At 48.3% G+C, this 14,208-nt stretch overlaps 1 protein-coding gene across 1 annotated transcript in view; it reads left to right on the top strand.

Moving 5' to 3' along the window:
* ZFYVE16 (zinc finger FYVE-type containing 16) overlaps positions 1–14,208 on the top strand; it is a 49,053-nt gene that overhangs the window by 14,624 nt on the left and 20,221 nt on the right. The window contains exon 10 of the mRNA XM_060235788.1: positions 629–711. Within this exon, the coding sequence (XP_060091771.1) occupies positions 629–711 (83 nt within the window). The remainder of the gene's footprint in view (positions 1–628; positions 712–14,208) is intronic.

Raw genomic sequence — 14,208 nt, 5'->3', positions numbered from 1 at the left:
GTAACTCTGACTAGGAGATGATGAAGGAAAACCAGGAAAGGAAATAGTATTCCTGTTTATTTGGTGAGCATCCATGAGCTTCTGACTTGCCATTTTGGGGGGCAGCAGTCTAGGTAAGGTAGACTTAGGTCCAGGTTTTCTCAGCATTATTTTTTTTCCTTCTTCCTTGGTCTATATGAAGTCCTGAAGGAACCTAAAATTAACTTTGAAGAATTTTAACGTCTTAAAATGTTAATTATGGTATATTATACTCTGTTTTGATAGTCTCTCTCTTTTCCTGGACATTTTCTAGACTGTTCAGCAAAAGATCTTTTTATAGAGGTTACTTTACTCCAATGGAATCGGCTAAGAGAAGAGTACAAATTACTTTGGGGGTTGGGTGGGTGATGATTTCCCTTTTATCAGCTAAAAATGCGTTATGCAAGATAGAATGCAGTCTCTTTCTAAGATAAATAAATACTAAGGCATAAATTACATAAATCTGCTGGCACAAATCTACATAAATACATATGTGCAAACATTTTTGAAGATTTCCATCTCCTTTTTTTAATTTGTCAGTTTCGAAAGATTTAAGAATGTATGCTAGTTAGAAATTAGTGCATTCTGTCTTTCTTTTTCTTTTTGTTAGTATACCCAACTCCTTTAACAAGTATCCGACATAGAAAGCCTCTGTTTGGAGAGATAGGACACACAGTCATGAACTTGCTTGTTGTGAGTAAATAATTTTACTTGGTATTTAATTGTTTCATTATTCCTGAGATTAAAGGAATCAGAATTCAGTTTTAACATATCCATGTTGCTTAAAGTAGCATCTGTAACAATAATTGTAGGAATGTATCATGAGATGAATGAGACAAAAGCAAATATGTTAGATTTAGGGATTAATCCAGAAGTTAAAAATGAAAGGCGGGGTTCTCATACTGTAGACTGGGACCCAAAGTGAATTTTGACACACTATTGGGTTGTAAGGCCAAGACGTAGACCCAGGTGAGCTTGGAGGAGAAGGTTCTGGAAGACTTGATGACAAATTTGAGATTGTCTCTGTGTAATTGTGAAAAACCCATGCATTGTTTCTCAATAATGCTAAATAATTAAAAATCAAATATAAGTTTTTTCAGTGTCAACTGTTATCAGATTACTGCATTTTACATTATGGTGGAGGAAGATATTCTGTTTTCACTTGGCCAGTAGGTCCTGAGAAGGACTGTAAGTTCAGAAGTGGGTCCCTCTGTCTCCAGGATCTAAAAGTTCCGTAAAAATACTTTAAATATCTAGTTTTTACTGGGTGTTGATAACTTTAATATATTTAAATGCAATTCTGAATAATGTTAACCATGTGGGGTCTACAGAGATGGTACAAATTAAGACTGTCTTGACTGGATAGTTGCCATTCTGTAAAATGGTGGGTAGTCATAAATAGTGTTAAATAAAATTAAGTTACAATTGGTATTTTATAGGGCATTGGTTACAATTGGTATTTTATAGGGCATAACAGAGCAGAGATGGTTAGGGTTAGGCTCCTAAACTGATCGGATTTCATAATGATTTAAAGATGATACAGAAATCTGGGTAACATCAGACAATTTTTCTCCTTATACTTGGCACAGTATTCTTAGGAAGAGTTGCCTCCTGTTCCTTTGAGAGTGCCGTTGATCAGTAGACTGATCAACTACACCATCCTGGATGCTTCAAAGAGAGGATTTGCATCATAGTTTCCCCCCTCCTCTTCTTAACATTTTCACTGAGACTTCCAAGCACATTGGGCTTTTTCAGAACTCTGTGTTTTCCCCCATGTTCACAGCTTCTTTCCCAGCCTTTGTGCTTAGCAGTAAGTCAGTGTGCACTGGATAGATTTTGTACCAGTGATAACATGATGTTTCCAGCATGAGATCTCAGCCAGTAAAATTGTCTGCTCTTTCATCTAATCTTATAGATAAACAGGTTGCTTACCTGTAACTGATGATCTTCGAGTGGTCATCTGTGCAGTCACACACATGGGTCTTGCCGCAGGCAACGGATCCATACCTCGGAGCTCCAATAGCTCGCCTATAGGGATTTTTGGTGCGCTTCCCTCCCGCCCCGGGGAGCAGGCAACGACCGCGCATGCCTGGAGCGGGGGGGGGGGGGGGAGCGGCCATCCCACTCAGTTTCTTCCAGCCGCCACTGACACTAAAAGTATAAGGTAAGGAACGATAAGAAAAGGCCAGCAGCGGGGAAGGCTGGGTGGGCGTGTGTGACTGCACAGATGACCACTCGAAGATCATCAGTTACAGGTAGCAACCTGTTTATCTTCTTCGTGGTCTCTGTGCAGTCCCACACATGGGTGACTAGCCAGCTAAATGTCCTGGAGGAGGGTGCTGGTAAAGAAGAAAGTTAGTCACCTAACCAAAGCATATGATATTATGCAACACAGAGATGGAAGCGGATGCACTCACCCCTGACTTCAGTGGAAGATGGATCTGAGGGCCACTTGACCGAAGGAGGCGTCACGTCTCGCACGAACGTCTAAAGCATAGTGGGAGACGAACGTGGATGGTGAGGACCATGATGCAGCCGCACAAATGTCCTCTAGGGAGACGCCCTGCAGGAAAGCCGAAGACGTCGAGACCGCTCTAGTAGAGTGGGCCTTAAGACCTTCGGGCAGAGGCTGATTAGCCAGTTCGTAGCACAACCTGATGGCACTAACTACCCATTTAGATAGTCTCTGGGTAGAGATTTTGTGTCCTCTGTGAGGATTTCCGTAGGCCACAAACAGATTAGGGTCCTTACGGAAAGGTTGTGTACGATCAAGGTAGAAAGATAAAGCCCTTCTAACGTCCAGCGAATGTAGGGCTTGTTGTCCCTGGTCAGATGGGTTGGAGAAAAACGTTGGCAGAGAAGTTGTAGTCGACAGGTGGAACTGGGAGACAACCTTAGGAAGGAATGCAGGATCCGGTCGTAGAACAACCTTGTCCTTATGGAAAATGGTGTAGGGAGGGTCATGGCGAAAGGCGCATAAGTCACTTGCCCGTTTGCCTGAGGTAAGGGCTACCAGCAATGCTGTTTTCCAGGACAGGAGGTTAAGCTGCGTGGTGGCCATAGGTTCGAATGGGGTTCTCATTAGGCAAGAGAGAACTAGGGATAAACTTCAAGAAGGGGCAAAAGGTTTAGTAGGTGGATGCAAATGCAGCATGCCCTTAAGAAAGGCTTTCGTTAACTTATGGGAAAAAACTGTTTTACCCTCTACAGGGTCATGGAACGCGGAGATAGCCGAAAGATGAACCTTTAAGGAGGAGTAGCAGAGGCCTGATGTCTGCAGCGAAAGTAGGTAGTCCAGGATCAGATTGAGAGGCACAGATTCTGCTCGGAGGTGATTGGAGGCAGCGAAAGAACAGAAACGCTTCCATTTGTGTTTATACGAAAGTCTGGTGGAAGGCTTCCTGGCATTAAGGATAACATTCGCTACCTCTGTAGAGAGGAAGGAGGACGGATCCTCCATGCTGTTAGGGCCAGGGTGCGTGGATTGTGATGCAGCACCCTGCCGTTCGCTTGAGTCAAGAGATCGCCCGCTAAAGGAAGCCGGCGGTAGGTGTGACTGGACATTTGAAGTAGTCTCGTGAACCATGGCTGCCGTGGCCACCATGGAGCAATGAGGATACAGTCTGTGCCGTCTCGAGCAATCTTGATTAACACCCATGTTATGAGGGGGGTCAGTGGAAACAGGTAATGTAGTGGCTCTCTCCAGGTGTGCAGGAACGCATCGTTGCCCCTCCTGGTGTAAAAACGAGGACATTTCGCATTGTCCCTTGAGGCGAAAACATCTATCCTGGGCATCCCAAAGCAGCGAAAGATGCGCCGGAGGTAGACTTGATTGAGGGACCACTCGTGGTCGTCTATCCGAATTCTGCTGAGGGAGTCGGCCAGAACATTCTCCACACCCGGGAGGTGGATGGCAGTCAAGTAGATGTTGTGTTTCACACACCATTCCCAGAGCCGTATAGCAATGCGGCATAGCCGAAGAGATCTTGTGCCCCCCTGTTTGTTGACATAAAATACAGTCGCCATATTGTCGGTGGAGATCTGAACATGACGACCTGCGACTAAAGGCAGGAACGAATGAAGGGCCCGGTGAACTGCGATCAATTCCAGGCAATTGATGTGATTTGCCCGCTCGGCCCCTGTCCAAAGGCCTCTGACGGTCTTGCCCTCTAAGTGGGCTCCCCATCCCCACATAGAGGCGTCCGTGGTTAGAACGACTGATGGCGGAGGAAGAAGGAAGGGCATTCCGGAGGAGAGATTCTCTAGTATTGTCCACCAACGAAGGGAGTGCAAAGCCGTTAGGGGAACGGTGAGAAGAGTGCTCTGTGGTTGTGCATGCGGGTGGTAAGCCCGGACGAACCAGAGTTGAAGATGTCGCATTCTCAGTTGAGCAAAGCGAAGCACCGAAGTGGTCGCAGCCATGAGGCCCAAGAGTCTCTGAATGTTGAAAGCAGACTGGCATGGGTTGAGAAGAAATAGATTGGCCAGTGATATGATGGACTGGGCGCGGTCGTGCGGAAGGAACGCCAAGTGAGGGGACGTACATAGACGAGCACCTATAAACTGGAGGTCCTGGGTCGGCGTGAGGTGTGATTTGGTGGTATTCACACAGAGGCCCAGGGAGGCCAGCAGAGAGAGGGTTGTGTCGAGATTTCTCTGCAGCTGGTGCTGAGTTGGTGCAATCAGGAGCCAGTCGTCTATGTATGGGAATACTGAAATGTTCTGAAGGTGCAGGGCAGCTGCCACCACTGCCATGCACTTGGTAAACACTCTGGGTGCAGTGGAAAGTCCGAAGGGTAGGGATCGGTATTGGAAGTGTTGATGACCTATTGCAAAACGCAGGTACCTGCGGTGGGGGGGGCGGATTGTTATATGGAAGTAGGCGTCCTGAAGATCTAGGGAAGCCATCCAGGAGTCTTGGGGAATGAGAGGGAGTATGGACTGGAGAGAAATCATTCTGAATTTCTTGTAAATTATGTGTTCGTTTAGCTTCCGAAGATCCAGGATAGGGCGCCTGCCCCCGTCCCTCTTTGGGACTAGGAAGTACCTTGAATAGAACCCCGTCCCGCGGTGTAGAGGAGGAACTGGTTCTATTGCGTTTTTTTGGAGCAAGTCCAGAATTTCCTGTTGGAGGTGAGGAGAGGGTGGAGTAACTATAAAGTAACAGAGGTGAGGAGGTGAAGCGAACTCTATTGCGTAACCTAGACGCACAATGGTGAGAACCCAAGAATCGGTGGTGATGGAATGCCAAGTTGGGTAAAATGGGAGTAGTCTGGTCTGGTACAGAGGACTCAGCGGTAGGGTTGGAAGAGAGTCAAAGAGACTGCTTAGTTGGTTGAGATGGCTTTTTGGACGATTGCACACGTGGCCGTTGTTGGAACGGTTGTTTCTGGTGTTGAGGCTTTTTTCTCCAGAGATCTTGCTGTCTGGGAGAGCGTTGACGGCGCTGAAAAGAAGGTTTCTATGGTCTTTGCTTGGTAAAGGTCTGAGAGGTCGACTGTGAGACCCCCAAGCGCTTGGCTCGCTTCCGTCCATCGTCCACAGAGGTGAGAACTTCGTCCGTCGAAGCGTGGAACAGTCCGAGACCGTCAAACGGAAGATCTTCTATCTTCTGTTTAATATCTGGCTGCAGGTTAGTCGAACGCAGCCAGGCATGGCGCCGCAGGGCCACTGAGGTGGCAAACACTCTGGAGGAACAAGAGACGGCGTGTCTAAGGGAATTTATCTGTTGTTTAGAGACACGCGACAACTCCGAAACCAGGCCGGAAACGGTCTTCTGTGAGGAGTCAGGCATAGAAACAAGGTGAGGTGTTATCTGGTTTGCGAGAATGAACGTGTATGCCGCAAAATAAGCGAGATAGTTGTTTAGTTTGGAGTTAGTGCAGGCAAAGCCGTAAATTTTCCTTGCTAAAGTGTCCAATTTCCTACCCTCGCGGTCGGGAGGAGCAGGGTGACGAGATTGCTTGGCCTTAGTGGCTGAATGCACTATTATAGAGTTAGGAGCCGGATGGGAGGCTAGAAATTTACAATCAGAAGCATGCACCCTGTAGAGGGAGTCGAGGCATTTGGAAATAGCAGGTATGGAGGCAGGCTTTTTCCAAGATTCACGGAGGGCCTCCAGATGGACAGGAAGCATAGGCAGTGTTGAGCCCTCAGGTAAGTCGGATTGGACGAGGTCATGTACCACGTCGGAGACCCTAGGAGAGTCCGATGGCATAGGAATATTAAGGGCCGTGGCCATTGTAGTTATTAGGTTGAGATATGCCTTAGAACTGTCCGATGGTGAAAGCCGAGTGGGAATGTCAGAATTAGGCGAGGCTGGAGGTCCCTTAGAGTCTGAATGGTCTGAAGTGTCGACCTCTGAGAGTGAATCCTGTCGTTGAGGCGTCATGGACCTGCGCGGTGAACGATCCCGAGACGGCCCAGCGCGAGGAGACCGGTCCCGAGACGGCCCAGCGCGAGGAGACCCGGATGGGGACGGCCCGGCGCGCGGAGACCCCGATGGAGGTGGTTTAGAAACCGCTGCGGAAGGTGGTTTAGGAGGAGGTTTCGGAAGATCTCGGATTTGAGAGTGAGAAGGAATCTCGAAGGCCTCACGAGACCGATGGGTGTAGTGATGTTGACCCCTGGCGGATTCGAGAATCTTCCGGGTCCGAGCATCTCGGGTCCGATACGATCGGTCTCTAGAGTAGTAGGGAGACGTGTGGTGATAATGGTGACAGTCATAATCCCGAGAACGGCACCGGGGAGAATAGGCATCACGGATCCGAGGAGTCGAAACATCGCGAACGTCTGGCTCGGGTTCGAAGTCAGAATATTGTTCAGAAGGAGATCGAAAGTCTCTTCGGTCCGATGTACGGGTTCTAAGAGATGGGGATCTAGACTGGGAGCGGTCATAGTAGCGATCCCGATAGCGATCCCAATAGTCGTCTTGGTACGGGGAAGTGGAGCGAATACGTTCGCCACGGACCGGAGAGCGTGAGCGGAATCTTTGAATGCAGACCTGGGTAGAAGAGTCCTTGACTTGCACGGAAACTGGAATGTCTCGAAAAAGCTCGGGACGGACGCTAGACGTTTCCGGTTGAAGAAAGTCCGACGGCACTTCGCTGTGGATCGAGGGTGACCTGGAGCCAATCGGGATGATCTCAATCCTTGGGGACTGAGGAGTCAGCTGCGGCATGTCTGTAATAACATCGGACGGCGCCGAGAGTTCCGGAGGCACAATCGGAATCGAGCGTCCCTTCCCAGCCGAAGTGGATTGTGTAGAAGACATGGCGAGCGCGGTAGTGGAAGCGAGCGGGTCGCGAGGTCGCTTAGGAACCGACGATTTCGGGCTGGAGGCCGTCGGACTAGAGTGGCGAGACTTCGATGCCGAGGACGATCCGGAGTGACGCAGTTTTTTAGGCGCCTTGCCTTCGGACCCAGAGGGCGATTCCGAATGATGCAGTTTTTTCGGTACCTTGCCCTCAGAGTGTTTAGATGACTTTTTGTCGGACTTATGCTTCTTAGGAATATGCAGAAGGGCCGACACAGCCGAATCTCCCGCTCTCTGTGGGGGAGGCGGCGGATCCGAAGAGGGCATCGCCCGGAGGGACCTTTCTATGAGGAAACTGTGAAGGCGGGCCGCTCTATTTTTCCGCGCCTGCTTGCAAAAACTGGCGCAATGAGTACAGGAGTCGACACGATGGGATTCCCCCAAGCAAAATAGGCACTGAGAGTGGCCGTCAGAAGAAGGGAACTTCGCCCCACACCTCGCACACTTTTTAAACGATATTTTCCCTTCCATGCGGGGAGGGGAAGATGGAAGGGAAGGGGGGGGGTAGAAAAAAGAACAGCGCAGAGGAGGCTTCTTTTTTTCTCTCTCTTTTTTTTTGGGGGGGGACGAAAAATCAGAAAGGAAAGGAGAAACAGAAAGAAGAAAGAGTGGTACGATACCAAGACGAGGCGAAGCAGAAGGAGGAACGCAGCAAGGTAGGTGTTGTCCGGGCGGCGGAAGGGAAGAAACTGAGTGGGATGGCCGCTCCCCCCCCCCCGCTCCAGGCATGCACGGTCGGTGCCTGCTCCCCAGGGCGGGAGGGAAGCGCGCCAAAAATCCCTATAGGCGAGCTATTGGAGCTCCGAGGTATGGATCCGTTGCCTGCGGCAAGACCCATGTGTGGGACTGCACAGAGACCACGAAGAAGATCTACTTGTTTATACTACTCTGTATTGCTCTGATCATTTGACTAGAAAACAGGCAGTTCCTATTAGACTTGATTCAATGGTTAACTTGCTTCAATGCTGTGGAACCTATGAATCTGTGTGAATGACAGCAGAGCCAGTATGAGGTGTCTTCTATTAGACTGTGTTTAATCACATTTTGTTGTTGTTGTTCAGTCGCACAGTCGAGTCCAACACTTTGCGACCCCATGGACAAAGTCACGCCAGGCCCTCCTGTCTTCCACCATCCTCCGAAGTCTGCTCAAATTCGTGTTTGTTACATCAGTAACACTGTCCAGCCATCTCATCTTTTGCCGTCTCCTTCTTCTTTTGCCTGTCTTTCCCAGCATCAGGATCTTCTCCAGTGAGTGCTTCCTTCTCATTTGGTGGCCAAAGTATCTGAGCTTCAGCTTCAGCATCTGACCTTCCAGGGAACAGTCAGTGTTGATTTTCCTTAGGACTGACTGATTTGATCTTCTTGCAGTCCAAGGGACTCTCAAGGTTCTTCTTTAGCACCACATCCCAGAAGTATCTATTCTTCTGCTCTCAGCCTTCCTTGTGGTCAAGCTCTCACAGCTATACATTATTACTATTGGAAATACCATTGCTTTTGTTGGCAGGGTGATGTCTCTACTTTTTATTATACTACCCAGGTTCGCCATAGCTGTCCTCCCAAGGAGCAAACATCTTTTAATTTTATAGCTACAGTTACCATCTGCAGTGATCTTGGATCCCAGAAATGTGAAGTCTGTCACTACTTCAATGTCTTCCCCTTCCATTTGCCAAGGTGTGATGGGACTGGATGCCATGATCTTCGTTTTTTTTTATGTTGAGTTTCAAGCATACTTTTGTGCTCTCCTCTTTCACCCTCAACAAGAGGTTCTTTAGGTCCTCCTCACTTTCTGCTATTAAAGTGGTGTCATCTGCATATCTGAGATTGTTGATGTTTTTCCCGGCAATCTTAATTCCAGTTTGTGCTTCATCCAAGCAAGCATTCCGCATGATGTACTCTGCATATAAATTAAATAAGCAGCGTGACAATATACATCCTTGTCAAACTCCTTTTCCTATTTTAAACCAATCACATTTTAGAAAGTAATATAAAGAAGATACAAAAAGAAGAGAGAGATTATATAACAAGATATATATCAAGATTATTATACGTTTCAGTCTATATAGAACAAAAAAGTAAATATTTCTCCCTTCGTTATAGTTTTAAATCCATTTTTAGAATATAAAATAATCCTTACTTCAAACATTTTGACTTTAAAATTTCATGATTAATGTATTTTTGCCAACTACGTTATTAATTTCATAATTATTCAGTGTTTCTACATACTAGCTATATCTTTTAATATATCAAGGTTTAAAGGAAAGTCTATTATATAGTTTACATATAAAATAAAGAAAAAACAGATTTTTGTTTGAAATTCACTGCCTCATAAATCTATATTCAAAATTTGTTCTCATTCTCTTTCTGCATTTACATCATTATGCATAGCAATATACTTATATACAATTTTTGAACTATTTCTCATTCTAAATATTTCTTGTGCTTGCATAATAAAAATTCCATCTCTCCTCAAATTTGAAATTGATATTTCTCAAATAGGTTGTTAATGTTGCTATTATTGCTTAATCAGCAAGGTTATTTCCCCATTCTTATAAGCTTAGGCAGATGTCTCATTTCCATTTTGCTATATGTGTAAATGATTCTAGCTGCTGTCACAATATATTTTTTCACTTTTAGTACTTTTGGTAGGTTGCTTCCATATGGAATTCAAATTTTAATATGCTCTGCATTTTCCCATGTATTTCCTTCCAATATCCTTACATATGGTAAAACGTTCCAATCAAATATTGGTATTTCTAACATTTTCCTTTGTAGTTTTTGTCTACTTTCTCAATATTCTTCAGAGTTATATACCATTTGAGGAACATTTTATTCCAGTTTTCTCTTAATGCCTGCCAGGCTGTGAACTTAATAATAATAATAATAATACCTTTTATTTATATCCCGCCCTCCCCGCCGAAGCAGGCTCAGGGCGGTTAACAACAAAGTTCAAATATACATAATACAAAACAACATTTTAAACCATAATTAATTAAAACTATTAAAATTCTAAAACAGTAAAATTGAATTGTGCTATTGTCTAGATGGCGACCTTAATTAGCAGTTCTAGTCTGCGAAGGCCATTCGAAACAAACTGGTCTTACAAGCCCTGCGGAATTGCTCAAGGTCCCGCAGGGCTCGTGTTTCTTCTGGAAGTTGGTTCCATAGCTGTGTGGCCATAACAGAAAAAGCCCGGTTACGGGTACTTCGAAGTTTTACTTCTTTTGGCCCGGGGATAGTCAGCAGGTTCTTCCCTGCTGACCTCAGTGCTCTCTGGGGTTCATGTGGGGAGAGACGGTCCCTAAAGTAGGCAGGTCCTCGGCCATATAGGGCTTTAAAGGTAATGACCAGCACTTTGTAACGAATCCGGTAAGTAACTGGCAGCCAGTGCAGTTCACGCAATCCTGGCCATATGTGCTCCCACTTTGGGAGCCCCAGCAGTAACCTAGCGGCCGCGTTCTGCACTAGCTGCAGCTTCCGGATTCGGCACAGAGGCAGCCCCATGTAGAGGGCATTACAGTAATCTAATCTCGAGGTGACCGTTGCATGGATCACTGTTGCCAGGTCCCGACGCTCTAGGAAGGGGGCCAACTGCCTCGCCCGCCTCAGATGAAAGAAGACTGACTTGGCTGTGGCTGCTATTTGGGCCTCCATTGATAATGAAGGCTCCAGTAGAACTCCCAGGCTCTTGACCTGGCGCGCCACCGTCAGCGGCGCCCTGTCAAAAACCGGGAGAGATATTTCTCCTCCCAGAGCGCCCCGACCCAAGCAAAGGACCTCTGTCTTCGCTGGATTCAGTTTCAGCCCGCTCAGTCTTAACCAAGTTGCCACGGCCTGCAGTGCCAGGTCCAAATTCCCTGGGACGCATCGAGCGGCCGTTCATCAGCAAATAGAGCTGGGTGTCATCAGCATATTGGTGACACCCAAGCCCATACCTCCTGGCAAACTGGGCAAGGGGGCGCATATAGATATTAAATAGCATCGGCGATAGAACTGCTCCCTGAGGCACCCCACAATGTAGTGTGCGTCTCTGGGAAAGCTCTCCCCCAATTGCCACCCTTTGTCCCCAATCTTCGAGGAAGGAGGAAAGCCATTGTAAGGCCAACCCCCGAACCTCGGCATCGGCGAGGCGGCGGGTCAGTAGCCGGTGGTCGACCGTGTCGAACGCAGCCGACAGGTCTAACAACATCAGCACCGCCACACCGCCTCGATCCAGATGCCGCTGGAGGACATCCGCCAAGGCGACCGGCACTGTTTCCGTCCCATGACTTGGACGAAAGCTGGACTGGCAAGGGTCCAGAATGGAAGCGTCATCCAGAAAACCCTGCAACTGCAACACCACTGCCCTCTCTATGATTTTACCTAAAAACGGTAAATTCGAGACCGGCCAGTAGTTTGCCAATTCGGCCGGGTCTGCTGTAGTCTTTTTCAGGAGGGGACGGACCAGGGCCTCTTTTAGAGGCGTTGGAAAGCGCCCCTGCAAGAGGGATCTGTTTATGATGTCCCGTAAAGGACATCCAAGCTCCCTCAGGCAAGATTTAATCAGCCAAGAGGGGCACGGGTCCAAATCACAAGTTGTTGGGCGTGCAGAGGAGAGAATTCCGTCGACTTCTTCCAGGCTGAGCGGGTCGAAATGATCCAAGACTAAACCAGAAGACAGGCACGGAGCCTCCAGTTCATGTGATGTATCCAATGTGATGGGCAGGTCCTGGCGGAGTGACATGATTTTGTCTGCAAAGAATTTCGCAAAAGCCTCACAGCCTATCTCCAATTCTCTAACGTTTGGCCTGCCCTGGGGCAGTGTAGTTAGGTCTCCAATTATTCTAAACAATCGAGCCGGGTGTGAATTTGCAGATGCAATCTTGGCTGCGAAGTAATCTTTTTTCGCAGCCTTGAGTGCCATCTCATAAGACCTCATAAACGATCTATAGGATGTTCTCGCCTCTTCGTCATGAGTGCGCCGCCACTGCCTCTCTAGTCGTCTAAGCCCTTGTTTTAGCTGGCGTAACTCCAAGGTATACCATGGAGCCAGCTTTGAACGAGGGCGCAGAGGACGTCGAGGTGCGATCTCGTTGATTGCCCCAGACAGCCGATCTTGCCAGGCCTCGACTAGAGCGTCAAGGGAATCGCCAGAGGACCAGGGGTCCCGAAGGGCTATCTGGAACCCGAAGGGCTATCTGGAACCGTTCTGGGTCCATCAGGCCCCGTGGGCGAGCCAAAATAGGCTCTCCGCCCTTACAGGGTTGGTGTGGCGTCTCCATAAGAGCCTTGAGGGCTAAGTGATCCGACCATGGCACCGCCTCCATTGCGATATTGTTCACTTGAATCCCGGACGCAAAGATCAGGTCCAATGTGTGTCCCGCCTGATGCGTAGGAGTCGTAACAAATTGAGAGAGTCCCAGTGTCGCCATGGAAGACACTAGGTCCATTGCCCGATTAGCGGCCGCGTCATCGGCGTGGACATTAAAGTCGCCCAAGACTACGAGCCTCGGGTACTCCAACGCCCAGCCCGACGCCACCTCCATCAGGGATGGTAAGGCGCTGGCTGGTGCGTTAGGTGGACGGTACACCAGCCAGATCGCCAACCCCTCTCCGACATCCCACGCTAGGCCAACACATTCAACGCCCTCGATCGTTGGGGCCGGGAGAACCCGGAAGGAGTAATCCTCCCATATGAATAGCGCCACCCCTCCCCCCGCCCACTAGCCCGTGATTGGTAAAAGACCGAGTAACCCGGGGGAGTCATCTGGGAGAGAGCCACTGTCTCTCCCTCTTGTACCCAAGTCTCGGTCATGCAAGCCAGGTCTGCGTCCTGCCAAAGCAGGAAGTCTCTCAGAGTTTCGGTCTTGTTATTTATAGACCTGGCGTTGCATAACACCAATGATGGGCGCGGGCAATTCCTCCTGGTTCCACTACCTTTCACCGTTGGGATGGGAAGCAGACTGGAAGGGGGCCAAGCACTGTTTTGTCTCGGTCCCCTTCCCTTATTCCTTCGTCCCCTCCCACCGTCATACCTTCCCCTCCCCAGGAGCACTGGAATCCCTTGGCCAGGCATCCACAGCTGTGTTCCAGTATGATCTTATAATCTATAATAGGCCGTACTCACCTGACTAGTTATCTAGATCAAAGTGCAAATAATCCCTAATCCACCCTCCACCCTCAGTTCCCAATTTATCTAACTCACTACGATCTAATCGGGTCAATTTATCCCTCTCTAACTGATTAGTCAATTTAATAATCTTTTAGCACATCATAAACTTAATATCTTCTTCGTGGTCTCTGTGCATTCACACATATGGGTAATCCGCAGGATTGGTCCCAACCTCGGAGAATTCAAAGCAATCTTGATCGCAGATCTGGCGCGCCTCCCACTCGTCCTGGGGAGGAGGCAGGCACTGCGCATGCCTGGACGAGGGGGAGGCGCTTAGCCACTCAGTTTTCTTCCTTACCGCCGACCGGATCGCACCTTCCTCGCTGATCTCCAACTCTTCATTGCAATCTTCAACGTTCACCTTCTCTTCGCTTCAATTCTTCGCTTCAATCTTCACCTTCTCCTTGGTATCGTATAAAAAAAAAAAAAAAGACCTCTCTTCTACTATCTTTCCGGACTTCCCCCTCCCCCCCCCCGGGCGGATGGAAGGAAGGGACAAAATAACTTTTAAACGTTGCACCCGCTGCGCTTCCAAAATCCCTTCGTCCGACGGTCACTCTCTTTGCCTTTTTTGCCTCGGAGAAGCTCACCGTACGGACTCCTGCGTCCACTGCAGCCAGTTTGGCAAACAGGCCCGCAAAAATCGTGCCGCGAGGCTCAGGAGCCATCTTATGGAGACCTCCCTCCGACCGACCACGCCGCATGGCGAACAACAACAACTCGCGCC

This window comes from Heteronotia binoei, chromosome 4 (genome assembly GCF_032191835.1).
Source record: "Heteronotia binoei isolate CCM8104 ecotype False Entrance Well chromosome 4, APGP_CSIRO_Hbin_v1, whole genome shotgun sequence".
In the NCBI taxonomy this organism is placed as follows: Eukaryota; Metazoa; Chordata; class Lepidosauria; order Squamata; family Gekkonidae; genus Heteronotia; species Heteronotia binoei.
Note: the sequence above shows the minus strand (reverse complement) of the source record. Positions and strands in the feature narration are given on the sequence as shown.